Genomic DNA, 20,997 nt, shown 5'->3' with positions numbered 1-20,997 from the left:
ATGGCGGAGCAGGCTCGAGGGACAGTAGTAACTACTCCTGCTCCTATTTCTTATGTTCTTAAATAAAACATTTAGAAAGATACACATTACTTAATATCATTATATTTACCCAATGAATTGTTTCTTTAAAGTTTTTACTTAACACCTCCAGCCCATCTTAAAAAGCACGAATTTCAATTGAATACGTTTACCTCAGAAAAGTTGTGCAGAGCTTCCATCTAAACCTGTGCATTTGGAGCATGTGCAGTTTGCAGCATTTCCCAGTGTGCAATCTATGTCTCAGCGGCCCTTAAAAGGTCAAAGGCAGGTCCTTTCTTCTGTGCGAGAACAGGACTGAATTGTACACTGAACAATGTTAACTAGTGTTGGGAATAGGACTAGCTAAAATTATCATCCTTGTGTTGCAATCCCTCCATGGCCTCGCCCCTCGCTAGCTCTGTAACCTCCTCCAGTCCTACAATCCTCTGAGATCTCGGCTCTCCTCCAATTCTGGCCTCTTGAGCATCCCCGATTTTAATCGCTCCACCAGTTGCGGCCATGCCTTCTGTTGGCTAGGCCCTAAGCTCTGGAATTCTCACCCTAAACCTTTCCACCAATCCACCTCTCTCTCCTCCTTTAAGTTGCTCCTTAAAACCTACCTCTTTGACCAAGCATTTGGTAACCTATTATCTCCTTATGTAGCTCGATGTCAATTGGGGTAATTTTGAAGGACAGCTGCAACAAAACAGGATGGTATACGGATTTCTACCTGGAGAAGTGGTTTGTAGAAATGGAACGCACCATGAGAATTTGACAGGACCACACTTTTTTCTCGCAGAGCTGACGATGAAGGCTGAAAGAAAGCCAAGCGATGGAAGTTGACTGTGGAATCACACACAACACCGGGGTACCCTTGGCTCCACTCCGTTGACTGTTGACACCGAGCGGGGTCCAAAAGCGAGCTCTGTGGAACCACCTTATAATCGGAATTACCTACAAAAAGCCAGTTTGTATTACACAACAGTCTGATGCAGTATCCTTCTATCTGCGTTCCTCCTTGTAGCGGAAGACCAGCACAATCTGGGCCGCAGAATTCTCCACGGTCACCATCATCAGTCAACAGGTACATTTCGCAGGTGACCATAAAAGATCCCACAACCACTATTTCGAAGACGAGCAGGGCAGTTTTCCCCGGTATCCTGACCGATATGTATTCCTCAAACAACATCCCTAAATGCAGGTTATCTGGTCATTATCACATTCTTGTTTGTGGGAGCTGGTGGTGTGCAAATTGATTGCCACGTTTCCTACATTACAACAATGACTGCACTTCAAAACAGCGCTATAAAAATCTAAGTCTTTCTTTTTTTTCTTTTCTCCCCTGGGATTTCCCCCTCCACCGCCCCTCCACTTCCTCCCCCCCAGGTCACGAGTCTTGGAGTAGATCCCACGGCACTCAGAGCAGGCATGGATTTGGCACTTTGCCCCCAAGAATGCTTCCCAACAAAGACATTTGATGGCACAGCTGATCAACTACCTTGGGAGGGAAGGATCTGTTTTTTCTTCAGGGAACAATGAGAAAACGTTGGAAGGGAGGATACTTACAGTGGAGGAGGAGTACCGGTAGGTCCTGGTAGATTGGCTCGGTTCCAGGACTCCTCCGTGACACAGGGAGCTGGCCTTGCCTCATGCCACAGGCCTCAATGGAAACAGGATGCTGTCATGGGAAGTCCTGCACCCTGCCCTTCTACAGTCGTTCAATAGGCTGTGGGTAACAGAGGCGGAAGGGCGAGGAATTCTGGCGGATGACCATGCCAGAACTGTGAGTTTATACCTATCAGGAAAGATTGAACAGGCTGGGGCTCCTTGCTGTAGAAAAGAGAGGACTGAGGGGTCTTTAAAATGATGAAAGGGTTTGATAGCGTAGACATAGCGATGTTTCCACATGCAGGCGAGACCACAACTAGGGGCCATAAATACAAGATAGTCACCAATAAATCCAATAGGGAATTCAGGAGGAACTTCTTTACCGAGAGAGTGGTTGGTATGTGGCACTCGCTGCCACAGGTTGAGAATAATGTTCCCTCTTATTTTTGTTTGGGTGCGCGACCCCTTTAAGGGGTTGCACGGGACCGGCAGAGGTACATGGCCGCGTACCTGACAGGGAACGTTGGTGGAGGTGAAAAGCATTGATGCATTTAAGGGGAAGCTAAATAAACACATGAGGGAGAAAGGAATAGAAGGATATGCTGATAGGGTGAGATGAAGGTGGCTCGTGTGCAACATAAACACTGGCATGGACCAGTTATGCTGTTTCTGTGCCGTAAATCTAGGTCATTTCCACCAGTTCCGCCTCTTTCCAACATCGACAATAAAGGGGGTGACTGTAGAAGTGTGTCACCCCAGGGGGAAACCCCCTGCCGCTGCACATTGCCCTTGGCATAACCAGGCCACGTCCCCAAATCAGCACATACCCTCCTCTCGCTCCCCTGCTCCCGAATTCATCGGCCTTACCTGTAAGAGACCCGTCAAGATCGTGCAGGACCACTTCGTGCTCCCAGCGGAAAGCAGCCTTGTTCGCGGCGTCAAAGTACTGGACCCCGCTGAATCTCACACTCCAGCCTCCGCATCGGTCTGTGCAAACACCGGTGTCACTGGTCAGCCCCAGGGCAGCACAGCTCTCCCGGTCAAAGTTCACGAACCGCACAGACGATACAGTCAGCCCTTCGCCAAAGGGCAACATGATGCCTCTTCTGGTGCAATAGTCGGAGCTGAGACCAAGTCCCTCCACGTGACCCACAATCGTCGCGTTCTTAATCAGGGCGCCACTGGCCTCGCCCCACTCAGCCACGTAGGGGCGCATGATACGTTTCATTTCTATGCCGGCCTCCACATTATTGACCATCAGGAAGTTGTGGAATTGGAGAGCGCCGCCGTCCACCCACTCCGCCCCTTTCTCACAGTTCCACGAGGTCAGTGACTCGAAGTTGGCGGCTTCTGGTGCCCCGGAATTGCACCGTCCCCCTTTCATCGGACGGTATACTTGGAAAATCCACAGCCCGAACCGGCCGCAGGAATGCACGGTGTTGTTGAGGAACTGGCCCAGGGGCACGTTGTACGGGCAGACGAGGGAAGTGTGGGAGGGTCCGTTGGGGTGCTTGAGAAGCCGGTACCAGAAGCCGAAGTGTGTCCCCCCTGCAGCAGCGTTGTGGCGGACCGTGTTTTGGGGGTTGGTCACCCAGAACGCTGCAGGTGTGAGATCATCGTTCAGGAGGCTGGTGCTTTGGCGGACCATGACGGCCAGGTTGTACTGCAAGATGTTACCGCGCTCAATGCCATCCTCGATGAAGAATGCTCCGCCTCTGATGTCATAAGCCACATTGCTCTCCACCAGGAGGTGGTGCGTGCCGTGGATGGTCATGGCCCTGTTAAACGTCCGGTGTATTGCGCAGCCCCGCACATACGACTCATAACTCAGGTTTCCCATCAGGTGCCAATGTATTGGGTACCGCCCCAGGCGGAAGGCTTGCCCTGCATGATATATCTGGGAAAGAAAGAATAGCTGAATTGAAGAGAAAGAAAAAACCATTTGCATTTCTATAGTGGATGTGAAGAGCTTTGGGACGTCCTGAGGTCGTCAAAGGCGCTATAGAAATGCAAGCTCTTTCTTTTCTTTTATAAACAATAACAACTTGCATTTATATAGCGCCTTCAACATAGTAAAATGTCCCAAGGCGCTTTACTGGATTGATTATCAAACAAAATTTAACACCGAGCCACGTGAGGAGGTATCAGGATAGGTGACCAAAATCTTGGTCAGATAGCAAGGTTTTAAGGAGCATCTTAAAGGAGAAGAGAGAGAGGTATAGAGGTGGAGAGATTTAGGGAGGGAATTCCAGAGTTTAGGGCCAAGGCTAAATTCTTTGCTAAAGTGAACAACTTCCCCGGATACATTTTTTCAGTCTCCCTCATCATTTTGAGAACATCAATGAGGTCACCTCATTGATCACTTTTCCAAAGAGAATGGGCCCAGGTGTTATCCTTGGCTCAGTGAGTAGCACTCACACATCTGTGTCGAAGGTCGTGAGTTCAAATCTCATGGCAGTAACCTGGACACATAATCCAGACTGACATGCCCAGATGCAAGACTAAACCGAGGCTCTGTCTGTCCTCTCAGGTGGACGTAAAAGATCCCATGGCACTATTCATGGTGTCCTGGACAATATTTATCTCTCAACAAATATCACTAAAACAAATCATCTTTCAGGTTAGCTTGCATTTAAATTTCTGGACTGTTTTTAAAAATGTTATTGAAGTAGTAGCTTGCTGCAATATGTTTTTTTTAAGTGTGTAGGGAGTGCTGCTGGACACTTGCAAGACCTTGGATGGTAAAGGAAGGTCTCTGAGGAAACAGAAAATGCTGCAAATACTCAGCTGGTCAGGCAACATCCACTGAAAGAGAAACAGAGTTCACGTTTCAGGTGATTTTATGCTGTCAATTCAGATTTACAATATCTGCTCACAGAGGGAAGAGGAAGATGCAGAAGAGGAAGAACCAGGAGGGGAGGAAGCAGAAGGAATGATGCAACTTAGGCAGTCCCTTTCTGCCCTGGACATCCGGGATGGAATCATCTGCCTGGGGAGCAGTGAGCACTACCCCAATTCCCCTTTTAATATTTATCCTACACCTTACCTTCCCTCTGTTACTGACCATCACAGTGTCCTCTTGGACACAATGCTGAAATAAAAGCCACCACAAAGTAAACTTTCCAATCCAACTTTATACAACTCTCTATCCAATATGACATCAAGAAATCAACTCATCACCCATTCTCTTAGTCAGTGCCTTTGCCTATCTTACTGATGTCACACAGTGCTACCCCAGTGGCTGCAGCATGGCTGGTGGGAGGCTGCTGACATTCAGCGAAGGACACTGCAAATGGCCTTGCTGGTCAATGTTGAGGAGCTGGTGGCTGGAGTGTCAAATCAAGTAATAATTCTTCTTCTGCACTCTCATCTCCCTCTTCTGGCTGGGCAAACTGCATTTCTTGGGTGTGTGAATTGAGGAAGGCACAAGGGTGGAGTTGTGGTGAGGGGAGGGCAGAAATGCAAGAGATGCATGCCAGAAGGGGGAGAATGTATAAGGACACCTGCATCTTGTATCCTTTCAGCCTCGCCGTTGGCTAAGGGCTCAGCCATGTTCCTGACAAGAATGGCCAGCACCATCTCTTCCAAGGGCGTGAGGTGAATGGGAGGTGTGCCTCGTGTTTGGTACATATTGTTGGTAGGTGAGTGATTGCGGGGGTTGGAGTGGGGGGGAGTCGTGCATTGAGCAGTGTGTGAGGCTAGTGGTGCAGTTGGCAGGAGATGACTTTTTAAGATGCATTCACTGACCTTGACCAGTGGTCTGATGTCACAAAGCTTCTTTGGGCACTGGAGCCAGGTCATGGGGGGGGGGCGGCACTGCTGGCAGTGACAGCATCGGTGATGTGGTCCCACATCCTTCTTTCTGGTGGGCCTCCTGGTCCCTGTGGGTAGAGGGCTTCTCTCGCAGTGTTGACCCCCTGCACCCTGAGTGCCCCTTCCCAGGCTTGCTGAGCCATGTGTGTTCGTGCTGAACCACGTTTCCCTTTTCTTTGGTTCAGAAAGGAATTCAGCTTTAAGAGCTGAAGATTCCCATATGGAACTTCTTTTTAATCTTATTTTTTTTTTCAAAGACAGTAAGGGCTGAAAACTGCATTTTTACACTTCAATTTTATTGTTATTAGTTCAGAAGACATTGCCCTTTTAATGTCCCACATGCCTAGTAAACTCTATTGCCTTGCTTCCAAAGGCTAAAATAAGTTGGAATACTGCTTCAGGGCAGAAACTTCGACTCTAGTGCCTGCACTAACACCACCAGGAGGACTGGGCTAAAACATCTTTAGCCCCTAGTGTGAATTGTTATCTGGTAGCGCTTTGTCCATTTACAGCGGCCATTAATCGGAGGCCACATGACACTGGCAACTCTTGGGGCAGCCATGAATTTTTAGCCCTATTTCTCTTTGCAGACACTTTTTGGGGGAAAAAATGCCCCGCACCCCGATCGGGGGTGGTACCTTCCAGGGCCGGAATATTTATTGCCCGGCTTGGAAGTCCCGCCCCCGACGCGGAATTGGGCCTATTGCTCCTCAAAGGAAACAGCACTGTCTCTGACGCTCTGCTTCCTTTGGGGGTGGTGCCGGGGTGGTAGGGCAGCACTGAGTCGAGTGCCAAGCGGATGTTCCGTGTACCGCTGACCCACTACAATGCCCCGCCCCTTCCATTAAAGGAGAGGGTCGCTGCACACTCTACATGGCACTTTGGTGGCCACCAGGGACACGTGAGACGGGGCCAGCAGCCCCGCACTCAAAACGGAGTGCCGGGCTGCACGATGGCCGACCAATAAAAATAAAAATGGCGGCCCGGAGCATTGCAGGCCTCCCCAATAAACAGCGCCTCGGAAGCGGATGTTCGCCAGCCTCATGGCCCGTGAGGCAATTTCCCGGGAGCCAGTAGCGCCCCCCTCCTCCGGGCAAAAATTGCCTTGTGCCCCGTTAGCGCTCCTGGAGGCTCTAATGCCGTGCAAAAAAGGGGCAATTTCACCCCCTTCGAGTCCTCATCACAGCCTACTTTCCTTCATAGATTTGTATCATCAGCAAACTTGGATACATTTCATGTGGCCTCTTCATCTAAGTCATTAATACAGATTGTTAATAGCTGAGGTCCAAGCACTGGTCCTTGTGGCACCCCACTAGTAACAGCCTGCCAACCGAAAAATCCAGATTATTCCAACTCTCTGCTTTCTGGTCTTTAACCGATCCTCTAGCCTAGAAATTGCGGTTGGAGGCGTACCTCCGGAGAACGCCTCCAACCTGTGAATCAATTATGAGAGCACCTCCTGGTGCCCAGGCTGCAAAGAGTTGCGGTCTCAGCCCTTGAGGCGGAGCGCAGTGTAATGGCCCATGGATCCCAGGGACACCGGCGCTTCAGACGCGTACCTGGGATCACGTGGGCTCGGTCCGCCAATGACAAAAGACAATTCCATTTCACTTATTTACGAAGGGAATCCCTTGAGGTCATGCAATAAAATCCTGAAATCTATAATTATACAATTTAAAGAAGCGGAAGTACCTTCATTGCACCAACCTCAATAAAAGATACATCTTTTTGATAGTTTTAAACATTGTTAAGAATGTAATCTGGGCCAATTTTTGCATAAACTCATTTAACAAAGTGTATGTGGATTATTTAGGATTTAAGTTATCCCCTTACGCTGGCCAACCAAATGGTCAACCAAATGTTTCATTGGAGATACAGAACCTATCGGGAAATCGAAGTTTACAACTTGTTCAACCATCCCCAACTGTCTGCACCAGAGAGGCTTTGAATGCCATAAACGATATGTTCCATGCCCCAGTTACTTCTTCCCAAATGAACGATGAAAACTGCATCAACCGTAAGACCGTGGGAATTTGCTGGCCAGTCGCTGGGCAAATAGCCCAACTCTGTGCCAGCCATTGCTTTTTCGGACCCCCCGCGGATGGGGGAAAGCGCATGAGGAAATCTGGAACCTGCTAGGCATTTCAAAGGGAATACGACGGCGTACTCTCAGACACTGCAATTTCAAGGCCATTATCCCCAACCCCATGAGCCCTTATCTTGTGTGTGACACTTCATCGAATGCCTTTTGAAAATCCAAATATAGAACATCCATTGGTTCCCCTTTATCGACCCTTCTAGTTACATCCTGAAAAAAACTCTAATAGATTTGTCAAACACGATTTCCCTTTCATAAAATCATGCTGACAATGTATACAAAGCAAAAATGAAGAGAGAGCGACGGAGAGTGAGACTGGACTGAGAATTGTTTACAAAACCTCTTTTGGGATTAAGAAACACCTATATTAAAACAATAGAGGCAGCCAAAAACTAAACACAAACACCACATTCATTCTGCCCCTACACACTGCTATTTATTGATGAATTATTGAACTCTTTATTCAACCGACAAATGGAAAGCAAAGATTGTTACATGGAAATACTTGCAACACCTCTGGTTACCGCCAGCTAACCTAAAGCCTTGTAAATCATGAGCTGTCACTAAGTTGTACAAATACCGGCTAACTGTAATTTTCACCATCAAAGGATACATTAATGAGATAAAGATGAAAATTGCCTTCCATTGACTACACAATGTAAAGCAAGCATTTCATGAAAAGAAAATGTTGGAGATTCTGTAAATCTGGCTGAGGAATATTCCTATCATTTGCATCTTTTACATCCAACACAGACACAATGGCCACCTTCTGTGCCGGAAATTTCTATGATTCCATGATCATGGTAGCAAGTGTTTCAACTGGTCTCTCTCTCGTTTCCTCCTTCCCCCTATTTTGTATTCTCCAAGGTCATTCTAATAACTATCTCCTGCTCTGTTACTTTTCTATTCGTGCAGGTATCTCTCTCTCTCTCTCTCCCCTTACGGTTCCTGCGTTCAAATGCTGATCCAGTGAAAGGTCTTCAGAATCGAGCAGTTATGGAGAGAAGACGTACCTCAACGTATTCGATTCTCCCCACCACGAGGCCGGCACTTGGCCGTCGAGCATGAAACATGATGCAGCCCCCGTACTGGTCGCTTCCGATTTCTTCGCCAAAGCGTCCCTGGAAACAGGTCTGTGTGGCAAACTCACCTGAGGACAAAGGAATTCTCAGCTAAGAAATTAGAAGGCACAATTGTTTATATTTACATGATAGCTGCAGTTGTACATTATTTTTATTAATTAATTCTCGGGACGCGGGCATTGCTGGCAAGGCTGGCATTTATCACCCATCCCTGGTTGCCCCTTGAGAAGGTGTGGTGAGCCGTCACCTTCTTGAACTGCTGCAGTCCTTGTGGTGAAGGTGCTTCCATAGTGTTGGGAGTGGTGGTCGTGATCAGGATAGGCGATCGGGAGAGGTGGAGGGGTGTTCGGGAGAGATCGGGAGGGGAGGTCGGGAGGGAAGGGGAGATTGGGGGAGGGGTGATCGGAAGTGGAGATCAGGATATGGGAAGGGTGATCAGGAGAGGGGTAGGGTATGGAAGAAGGGGAGAGGGGTGATCGTCAGAAAGGGAGAATGGTGATCGGAGTCGGGGTGGGGGAGAGGAGACCGGGATATGCGCGAGTGGTGGCAATCAGCAGCCTGTGGTTTCAATTGGAGACAGGACGAGCCAATCCTGCTCGCAACATTGGGCCTGAAAAACAGGCTCTGTGCGATCCAATATCTAGGCCCTTGTGTCAATGTTCAAACTGCTTTAAAAATACTGTGGGCTGAAATTCATCGTCCCCGAAGGGACGGCTACCGCTGTGTTTGGGCGGCTGGGTACTTTTCCCTTCCCGAGCCATATTCAGCTCGGGTGGGGGGTTTGAGCGGTATTCACTTCCGCCGCAAATGGCGGGTGAAGCCACGGTAAAGGTAAGTTTCCATCGTTGAGGTCTGCAGTGTGCGGGCCGCTGCAAAGTGGCCAGGACAGGGATTTTCAGCTCCAAAAAGGTAGGAGTTTTTCAGGTGGTGCCCCCGCGAGGTGTTCAAGTCGGTGCTCGAACTCAATAGCGCTGGAATGTTGCTGCGATCGGGGAGCTTTGGTAGGGAAATAGTTTTATTAATTTTAGTCTTTTTATTTCAGATTGCATCATCCGCAGTATTTATGTTTTCATACAGGTTTATTAATTTTTAGTATTTTTACGTCAGATTCTATCATCTGCAGTATTTTGCTTTGTAAATAATTTTATAAACCTGCTGAGTGCTGCTCAGAAGTTTTCACATACTTTGTACAACTTTCAGATCTGACTCTTTAGTGGAGTCCTGTGGGCTGCAGAGACCTGCTTGGCAGGGTTCACCCTGAGGATGGGAGGAGTGTTGGGAGGGCAACACCTGATACACCTGGTCAGAAGCAGGGCGGCACACAGCAGAAAGCATTGCCGTCAGCACCATGCAGATAGGCAGCGGGCAAGGGAGGCAGCAGCCATGATTCGTTCATTCTGCGCCAGACCAGGGTGCCGCCGTCTGAGAAACATAGAAATTTTAAAAATAGGTGCAGGAGTAGGCCATTCGGCTCTTCGAGCCTGCACCACCATTCAATAAGATCATGGCTGATCATTCTCTCAGTACCCCTTCCTGCTTTCTCTCCATACCGCTTGAGCCCTTTAGCCGTAAGGGCCATATCTAACTCCCTCTTGAATATATCCAATGAACTGGCATCAACAACTCTCTGCAGTAGGGAATTCCACAGGTTATCAACTCTCTGAGTGAAGAAGTTTCTCCTGATCTCAGTCCTAAATGGCTTACCCTTTATCCTTAGACTGTGTCCCCTGGTTCTGACCTCCCCCAACATCGGGAACATTCTTCCTGCATCTAACCTGTCCAGTCCCGTCAGAATTTTATATGTTTCTATGAGATTCCCTCTCATCCTTTTAAACTCCAGTGAATACAGGCCCAGTCGATCCAGTCTCTCCTCATATGTCAGTCTTGCCATCCCGGGAATCAGTCTGGTGAACTTTCGCTGTACTTCCTCAACAGCAAGAACGTCCTTCCTCAGATTAGGAGACCAAAACTGAACACAATATTCCAGGTGAGACCTCACCAAGGCCCTGTACAACTGCAGTAAGACCTCCCTGCTCCTATACTCAAATCCCCTAGCTATGAAGGCCAACATATCATTTACCTTCTTCACCGCCTGCTGTACCTGCATGCCAACTTTCAATGACTGATGTACCATGACACCCAGGTCTCGTTGCACCTCCCCTTTTCATAATCTGACGCCATTCAGATAATATTTTGCCTTCGTGTTTTTGCCACCAAAGTGGATAACCTCACATTTATCCACATTATACTTCATCTGCCAAGCATTTGCCCACTCACCTAACCTGTCCAAGTCACCCTGCAGCCTCTAAGCGTCCCCCTCACAGCTCACACCACCACCCAGCTTAATGCCATCTGCAAACTTGGAGATATTACACTCAATTCCCTCATCTAAATCATTAATGTATATTGTAACTAGCTGGGCTCCCAACACTGAGCCCTGCGGCACCCCACTAATCACTCCCTGCCATTCTGAAACGGACCCATTTATCCCGATTCTCTGTTTCCTGTCTGTCAACCAGTTCTCTATCCACGTCAGTACATTACCCCAATACCATGTGCTTTAATTTTGCACATCAATCTTTTGTGTGGGATCTTGTTAAAAGCCTTTTGAAAGTCCAAATACACCACATCCACTGGTACTCCCTTGTCCACTCTGCTAGTTACATCCTCAAAAAATTGCAGAAGATTTGTCAAGCATGATTTCCCCTTCATAAATTCATGCTGACTTGGACCGATCCTGTCACTGCTTTCCAAATGCGCTGCTATTTCATCTTTAATAATTGATTCCAACATTTTCCCCATTACTGATGTCAGGCTAACCGGTCTATAATTACCCGTTTTCTCTCTCCCTCCTTTTTAAAAAAGTGGTGTTGAATTAGCTACCCTCCAGTCCATAGGAACTGATCCAAAGTCAATATACTGTTGGAAAATGATCGCCAATGCATCCACTATTTCTAGGGCCACTTCCTTAAGTACTCTGGGATGCAGACTATCAGGCCCCGGTGATTTATCGGCCTTCAATCCTATCAATTTCACTAACACAATTTCCTGACTAATAAGGATTTCCTTCAATTCCTCCTTCTCACTAGACCCTTAGTCCCCTAATATTTCTGGAAGGTTATTTGTGTCTTCCTTCGTGAAGACAGAACCAAAGTATTTGTTCAACTGGTCTGCCATTTCTTTGTTCCCCATTATAAATTCACCTGAATCTGACTGCAAGGGACCTACATTTGTCTTCACTAATCTTTTTCTCTTCACATATCTATAGAAGCTTTTGCAGTCAGTTTTTATGTTCCCGGCAAGCTTACTCTCATACTCTATTTTCCCCATCCTAATAAAACCCTTTGTCCTCCTCTGCTGATTTCTAAATTTCTCCCAGTCCTCAGGTTTGCTGCTTTTTCTGGCCAATTTATATGCCTCTTCCTTGGATTTAACACTATCCTTAATTTCCCTTGTTAGCCATGGTTGAGTCACCTTCCCGGGTTTATTTTTACTCCAGACAGGGATGTACAATTGTTGAAGTTCATCCATGTGATCTTTAAATGTTTGCCATTGCCTATCCACCGTCAACCCTTTAAGTATAATTTGCCAGTCTCCAACATACTATCCTGGAGTCTCAATTGTGGCCGCAGAAACGTCTATCTATTCCCCTTACAATAGAATCCCCTACCACTATAGCTCTCCCACTCTTTTTTCTGCCCTCCTGTGCAGCACAGCCACCCACGGTGCCATGAACTTGACTGTTGCTGCTCTCCCCTGATGAGTCATCCCCTCCAGCAGTACCCAAAACGGTGTATCGGTTTTGGAGGGGGATGACTGCAGGGGACCTCTGCAGTACCTTCCTTCCACTGCTCTTCCTATTGGTCACTGATTCCCTATCTGTCTGTGTAATCTTTACCTGCGGTATGACCAACTCACTAAACATGCTATTCATGGCATCCTCAGCATCGCGGATGCTCCAGAGTGGATCCACCCGCAGCTCCAGTGCCGCAATGCGGTCTGTCAGGAGCTGCAGCAGGATACACTGCCCGCACATGTAGTCATCAGGGACACTGAAAGCATCCCTGAGTTCCCACATAGCACATAGTCTTCACCGGCCCAAATGAGGATTGCGGTTGGCTGCTTGGGGACAAGGGATATCCCCTGTCCACTTGGCTGCTTACTTCACTGCAGAACCCCAGGATAGCGTCAGAGCATGCATACAATGAGGCTCATTGTGCCACTAGGTGCATCATCGAGCAGTGCATGGGCATCCTTAAGCAGAGGTTCCAGTGGCTGCACCACTCTGGTGGCACCTTGCAGTACTCTCCTTAATGGGTCTCCATAATCATCGTGGTCTGCTGCATGCTGCACAACCCAGCCATCATGAGGGGACAGCCACTGGAGGTTGAGCCAGCAGTACCACCTGGAGGAGGAGGAGGTGGCGTAGGAGGAGGAGGAGGATCTCCGTCGCATAAGAGCTAGGAGGCGTCGACCCATCGCCACCCTGGAAGGGCCAGGTGCAGACTGACCAGCCTGGGTGTGTGCGTCCTCACATATATGGAGGTACCTGACACCTCCCCTGCAATCTCCCTCCATGCATTATGTACTGCCTGTCTGCTAGGTCTCCCCACGTCAGGAAATAGTATGCTTCTTCTGTCCTCCACACTGTCCAAGAGTGCCTCCAGCTCCATATCAGTGAATCTGTTGGCTCGCCTTACACCAGACTTCCATCCAACCTCCTTCCAACCTCCTTCCTGGAGTGCATAAGGGATGGTTTTCTCGACCAATATGTCAAGGAACCAACTAGGGGGGAGGCCATCTTAGACTGGGTGTTGTGTAATGAGAGAGGATTAATTAGCAATCTCGTTGTGCGAGGCCCCTTGGGGAAGAGTGACCATAATATGGTGGAATTCCACATTAGGATGGAGAATGAAACAGTTAATTCAGAGACCATGGTCCAGAACTTAAAGAAAGGTAACTTTGAAAGTATGAGTCGTGAATTGGCTAGGATAGATTGGCGAATGATACTTAAGGGGTTGACAGTGGATGGGCAATGGCAGACATTTAGAGACCGCATGGATGAACTACAACAATTGTACATCCCTGACTGGCATAAAAATAAAAAAGGGAAGGTGGCTCAACCGTGACTATCAAGGGAAATCAGGGATAGTATTAAAGCCAAGGAAGTGGCATACAAATTGGCCAGAAATAGCAGCGAACCCGGGGACTGGGAGAAATTTAGAACTCAGCAGAGGACGACAAAGGGTTTGATTAGGGCAGGGAAAATAGAGTACGAGAGACAGCTTGCAGGGAACATTAAAATGGATTGCAAAAGCTTCTATAGATATGTAAAGAGAAAAAGGTTAGGAAAGACAAACGTAGGTCCCTGCAGTCAGAATCAGGGGAAGTCATAACGGGGAACAAAGAAATGGCAGACCAATTGAACAAGTACTTTGGTTCGGTATTCACTAAGGAGGACACAAACCTTCCGGATATAAAAGGGGTCAGAGGGTCTAGTAAGAAGGAGGAACTGAGGGAAATCCTTATTAGTCGGGAAATTGTGTTGAGGAAATTGATGGGATTGAAGGCCGATACATCCCCAGGGCCTGATGGTCTGCATCCCAGAGTACTTAAGGAGGTGGCCTTGGAAATAGCGGATGCATTGACAGTCATTTTCCAACATTCCATTGACTCTGGATCAGTTCCTATGGAGTGGAGGGTAGCCAATGTAACCCCACTTTTTAAAAAAGGAGGGAGAGAGAAAACAGGGAATTATAGACCGGTCAGCCTGACATCGGTAGTGGGTAAAATGATGGAATCAATTATTAATGCTGTCATAGCAGTGCATTTGGAAAGAGGTGACATGATAGGTCCAAGTCAGCATGGATTTGTGAAAGGGAAATCATGCTTGACAAATCTTCTGGAATTTTTTGAGGATGTTTCCAGTCGAGTGGACGGGAGAACCAATTGATGTGGTATATTTGGACTTTCAGAAGGCTTTCGACAAGGTCCCACACAAGAGATTAATGTGCAAAGTTAAAGCACATGGGATTGGGGGTAGTGTGCTGACGTGGATTGAGAACTGATTGGCAGGCAGGAAGCAAAGAGTAGGAGTAAATGGGTACCTTTCAGAATGGCAGGCAGTGACTAGTGGGGTACCGCAAGGTTCTGTGCTGGGGCCCCAGCTGTTTACATTGTACATTAATGATTTAGACGAGGGGATTAAATGTAGTTTCTCCAAATTTGCGGATGACGCTAAGTTGGGTGGCAGTGTGAGCTGTGAGGAGGATGCTGTGAGGCTGCAGAATGACTTGGATAGGTTAGGTGAGTGGGCAAATGCATGGCAGATGAAGTATAATGTGGATAAATGTGAGGTTATACACTTTGGTGGTAAAAACAGAGAGACAGACTATTATCTGCAGATTAGGAAAAGGGGAGGTGCAACGAGACCTGGGTGTCATGGTACATCAGTCATTGAAGGTTGGCATGCAGGTACAGCAGGCGGTTAAGAAAGCAAATGACATGTTGGCCTTCATAGCGAGGGGATTTGAGTACAGGGGCAGGGAGGTGTTACTACAGTTGTACAGGGTCTTGGTGAGGCCACACCCGGAGTATTGTGTACAGTTTTGGTCTCCTAACTTGAGGAAGGATATTCTTGCTATTGAGGGAGTGCAGTGAAGGTTCACCAGACTGATTCCCGGGATGGCGGGACTGACATATCAAGAAAGACTGGATCAACTGGGCTTGTATTCACTGGAGTTCAGAAGAATGAGAGGGGATCTCATCGAAATGTTTAAAATTCTGACGGGTTTAGACAGGTTAGATGCAGGAAGAATGTTCCCAATGTTGAGGAAGTCCAGAACCAGGGGTCACAGTCTAAGGATAAGGGGTAAGCCATTTAGGACCGAAATGAGGAGAAACTTCTTCACCCAGAGAGTGGTGAACCTGTGGAATTCTCTACCACAGAAAGTTGTTGAGGCCAATTCACTAAATATATTCAAAAAGGAGTTAGATGTAGTCCTTACTACTAGGGGGATCAAGGGGTATGGCGAGAAAGCAGGAATGGGGTACTGAAGTTGCATGTTCAGCCATGAACTCATTGAATGGCGGTGCAGGCTAGAAGGGCCGAATGGCCGACTCCTGCACCTATTTTCTATGTTTCTATGTTTCTATGTTTCTAACCTCATTCCAACCTCAGGGCCTTGCTGCAAACCCTGGCCTTTAAAAAGACCAAGGAGCAGCTGGCTCGTTAGAAACCCTTACCTGCATGCTGAATTTCTCAGTGGTGCTAACACTCAAAGTAAGACAGCCATACTGCTGAAAAATACACTTTGGAAGGGTTCATTAGCGCTGGAATCCATTTGCTCACTTTTGGAGCTAATATGGGATGGACCAGCCACGAAAATGTTTTGCCGCTAATAGCCACAAAAAGGTGGGGGAGCACACAGTTTTCCAGCGGTACTGAATTTCGGGCCCTGTATATCTAGATGGTTAATGAACTATCAGCCATACCTGTGTTAAACCCATTAGGGCATGCTTTGATTTTATCATTCCACTCAACATTATTTGACCCTCTGACAACGATATTGCGTGTCAGTAAACCCACTTCAGCTCTCCCTTCAAACACAATCCCATCAGGCAGTGTAACAGACACCCCCAGGTGCGTATAGTTCAGTGGTTCGGTGAGATTGAGGGTCTGTCCGTTGGCTGATACGGCTTCTATGGTCCTCTTCTCATTTTCTCTCTGGCTGTGTCTGCACATTTAAAGAAAAGGTTTTGGAGGCTGAAGCAGAGCCCAAATAACAAAAGATGTTTCAGAAATGCAGTCATGACAGAATGATTAACTCATACTGCAATTGTTCACATGGAATCGAATAGGTTACTTCCCTGTACAAACAGAACACAACATAACATAATATACCATAACATAACATAACGCAACATAATAACATAACATAATATAATCTAATGTAACATAACATAGGAGTTGCTGCAATTTCAGGTTTTGTTGAAAATTCCCCCTCACGCACACAGAAACACACACACACACACACACACACATTTCAGCTCTCCTGGTGTGTGTCTGTTTATGTCTGTGTGTGTCTGAGTTCCAGGTGCATGTGGTTCTGAGGAGCAAGGGCCAGACAGGCTCTGAGAATATTTTCAATGAAGGTCCTTTGCTGGAAATGTGAGTTCATGACAGGATTTGCATCTGGCTTCCAGCGGACACAGACACATATACAGATACACATATACACATACAGAAGCACATGCACACACACAGATACACAGACAATACACAGGTACACATACAGATACAGCCACACAGATAAACACAGACATTCACACACGGACACACACAGACATAGACACAGAAACTCACAGACAGACACAAACATACACAGAGACAACGCATGCACACGCACTCAAACAGCTTTAGAAATATTGTATATGTAGACGGTGAATGAACGATCAGCCTCACCTCTGGAATTCAACTCTTTTGTCCATGTTTGGATCAAGGCTGTAATGAAGTCTGGAGCCGAGTGGTCCTGGTAAAACCCAAACTGGGCATCGGTCAGCAACTGTGACAAATCCATCATGGGCACGTTTCGATGTTATCATTCCACTCAACATTATTTGACCCTCTGACCATGATATTGTGAATCAGTAAATCCACTTCAGCTCTCCCTTAATACACAATTCCATCAGGCAGCTGTTCCAGTAAAGCTACAACACTGGCATCTATACAACAAAGTGGAAAATTGCCCAGGCATGTTCTGACCCTAAAAAGGACCAATTACCACCCCATCAGCCTATTCTCAATCATCAGAAAAATGATGGAAGGTGTGGTTGACAGTGCTATTAAGTGGCACTTGCTCACCAATAACCTGCTCAAAAATGCTCAGTTTGGTTCCACCAGAACCGTCATTACAGCCTTGGTCTGAATTCCAGAGGAGAGGTGATATCAAGGCAGCATTTGACCGAGTGTGGCATCAAGCAGCCCTGGTAAAATTGAAATCAATGGGAATCAGGGGGAAAGCTCTTCACTGGCTGGAGTCATACCTAGCACAGAGGAAGATGGTTGTAGTTGTTGGAGGCCAATCATCTCAGCCCCAGGACATCGCTGCAGGAGCTCCTCAGTACAGTGTCCTTGGCCCAACCATATTCAGCTGCTTCATCAATGACCTTCCCTCCATTATAAGGTCAGAATTGGGGATGTTCAGATTGCGCAGTGTTCAGTTCCATTTGCAACTCCTCAGATAATAGGGCCGTCCATGCCCGCCTGGAGCAAGACCTGGACGATATTCAGGCTTGGGCTGATAAGTGGCATGTAACATTAGCACTACACAAGTGCCAGATAATGACCATCTCCAACAAGAGAGTCTAACCATCTCTCCTTGACATTGAACAGGATTACCATCACTGCACCTCCCCACCATCAACATCCTGTGGGTCACCATTGGCCAGAAACTTAACCAGACCAGTCACATAAGTACAGTGGCAACAAGAGCAGGTGAGAGGCTGGAAAGTTGCTGCGACTGACTCACCTCCTGACCTCCCAAAGCCTTTCCACCATCTACAAGGCACAAGTCTGGGTGTGATGGAATACTCTCCACTTAACTGGATGAGTGCAGCTCCAACAACACAAGAAGATCAACACCATCCAGGACAAAGCAGCCCGCTTGATTGTCACCCCATCCCCCACCTTAAGCATTCACTCCCTCCATCTACAAGATGCACTGCAGCAACTCGCCAAGGTTTCTTTGGCATCACCTCCCAAACCTGCAACCTCTATCACCTAGAAGGACAAGGGCAGCAGGTGCATGGGAACACCACCACCTCCACGCTCCCCTCCAACTTACACACCATCCTTATCCAAAAGACAGCTTCTCCAACAATGCCGTACTCCCTCCTCAGTACTGCAGCACCCAGTTATCACCTCGGATGTGAAATTCACTGGGTGATATCTGAGTGCTACAGTACTGAGGATTACTGAGCATCAACAATGGCATCTGCAGGAGGCGTTGTTACTTCAGCTGGCTACTTGGGGAGCTATATTTAAAGGCACTGGTGGTCAGGTAGAGCAAACTTTATTACTCTCCCCCGTCTGGTGCCTTCTGGTTGCTTTTGACCCCGCGATTCCTCAGCCTTCCACTCTCTTAGAGTGAGTGGGGCTGTTAGGCAAGTAGCATAGGTTCCATGGCCTTAAAGAGACAGCATGACGATTCATTGAACCCATCTTAGGCCCTTCCCTTTAAGTGAGGGAAGGAGCCTCCAAACATGGCAGCCGCTACCGCCCCTCTCACACATTTTAGCGCTCTAAGGGAAGTGGTAGTGCTTCTACTTCCCTCTTGGAGCACTAAAGTTGAAGTTCCCGGGAGCAGAAAATTGTTTTCACCCGCTGATACTCTTGTGACTCTTCAAAAGTTATCGCCCCAAATGGGGCACTACCCAATTTCTAGCCCGATGAGTTTCTAGGGAATGACACATCTGCAGACCAATCTTAGAAGACGCCAGGCCACGCTACTTGCGCCTAGATGTCCCAGATGTACCTGTCGCCAGTTGATGCAATGACGATCTCATGCCCTGGTCTCCATGTCACGGCTTTTTGTAAAATTAGAGTGGAGGTGCCTGCATCAGCAGTCTGAGATAAATGAGTCCAGGTTACAGGAACAGGAAGACCTGAGTAGGAGAGAATGACAATCACATTCCAATTCCAAACCCTTGTCTAAACAAAACTAAACTTTACTATATGCGTAACAAAACTATTCCTTTAAATGCTTGTGCATGTTGCAATCTTTCATTTCAAAGAAATAACTAGCATTTATATAGTACCTTTCACGACCTCAGGGCATCCCAAAGAGCTTTACAGCCAACGAAGTACATTTAAAGTATTGTTACTGTTGTAATGTCGGAAACACAGGAGCCAATTATTGTACAGCAATCTCCCACAAACAGCAATGAGATAATGACCACATAATCTGCTTTTTAGAGGATATAGTCCGATTAATATACACAATAAAATGCAACTGAGTTGAGCCCGCTGTGTTTATAAAATATTGTTTCATTTATTTTTAAAGGGTAAACTCCCTCTATTTCACTCCTTAGGTGTGGCTGTCCTGATTTTCTCTCCCTCACTGCGCAGCAGGGCCATCCTTTGCTTGTTATCTTCGAGGTGGCACTGATTGTAAGGGGCATTGTGTGCTAATCCTTCAACTGTGCTCCCTACATATATAGAATTGTTTTAAAATGAATTACATAGCTGAACTAGTTGGTGTAATAAAATGAAAAATACCATTAAACCCTAATTCTTACAAATCTCGCACTGCTTCTCTACTTCAAAGACATTTTGAATGAATATCTAACAAGCATTCATTTTTGTCAGGCGACAGTAAGCCTCTTAGTCAGTTGTATAGTTTATTGACCCACAAGTGATTGGCTACGGCAGATAAACAGAATGCTCGATGGCTGACAGTTCACACCTGAAGTTGTACATTGTAAAGGAGACAGGCGATTAAGCTCTTAACGAATGTCTTATCTAAATATAAATCTTTACAACAAAATAACATGGCTTTCAGGATTCCAAATAGATCCAGATTACTCTCCTCCTACTGTGTATAGTATTTAGACTTTGAAATTCATAGAACATTTTATGAATAAACCTCTGCACCTCTCTCTCCTCCTTTAAGACGCTTCTTAAAACCTACCTCTTTGACCAAGTATTTGGTCATCTGTCCTAATACCTAATATCTCCTTATATGGCTCGGTGATAGATTTTGTCTGATAACGTTCCTGTGAAGCTCTTGGGACGTTTTATTACATTAAAGGCACTATATTAATGCAAGTTGTTGTTACCATTTGATAGGCTAAGTATATTTTGGAAACTTCAGCATGCATTCAGCATTCAGGGGCTTACCGTGAAGGTCCAGAGTTCCCTCTCGAACAGCGAGTGTTTTTGCTCCGTACAGGGGGAGTTCCCGAGTGCGAAGGTGACCATGCAGTGTGATTATCGCTTTGTGTCTGAATGGAGCATATTCAGTTCCAATCTAGCCACAAGAAAATGGTTCAAAAGTAGTTTAAACTGGCATGTACCCCCTCAGCATCCTTCCTCTTAAAACAGAATTGCAACCCGCAATGTCCAGCCCATCATAAAACACATGGAAAATGGGATTTATCTTTTTTCTATGGCCGAATTCCCAATAAGTGTGTGTGTCGGTGGGGGGGCGTGGGGGAGTGACACTTGCAGGGGTCACTGATCGGGGAATTACGGCTCTGAATCCCCCTCATTTTCCATCCAATAATTGAAACAGACAGGAAATCAGGAGCCGGCCTTGATCTCCCACCAAGCAAGGTCTGCAAGCACGGGTCTATTCCTGGGAGTGACTGATCAGGGAT

General features: G+C 46.9%; 1 protein-coding gene across 1 annotated transcript in view; it reads right to left on the bottom strand.

The window, feature by feature from the left end:
• Positions 1–20,997, bottom strand: part of pkhd1l1.1 (PKHD1 like 1, tandem duplicate 1) — a 402,260-nt gene that overhangs the window by 168,281 nt on the left and 212,982 nt on the right. Inside the window, exons 46-51 of the mRNA XM_070881087.1 lie at positions 20,519–20,648; positions 19,155–19,284; positions 16,114–16,355; positions 8,551–8,687; positions 2,494–3,523; positions 781–972 (exon numbers count right to left, since the gene is read on the bottom strand). Of these exons, the coding sequence (XP_070737188.1) occupies positions 781–972; positions 2,494–3,523; positions 8,551–8,687; positions 16,114–16,355; positions 19,155–19,284; positions 20,519–20,648 (1,861 nt within the window). The remainder of the gene's footprint in view (positions 1–780; positions 973–2,493; positions 3,524–8,550; positions 8,688–16,113; positions 16,356–19,154; positions 19,285–20,518; positions 20,649–20,997) is intronic.

This window comes from Pristiophorus japonicus, chromosome 1, assembly GCF_044704955.1.
Source record: "Pristiophorus japonicus isolate sPriJap1 chromosome 1, sPriJap1.hap1, whole genome shotgun sequence".
Classification (NCBI taxonomy): Eukaryota; Metazoa; Chordata; class Chondrichthyes; family Pristiophoridae; genus Pristiophorus; species Pristiophorus japonicus.
Note: the sequence above shows the minus strand (reverse complement) of the source record. Positions and strands in the feature narration are given on the sequence as shown.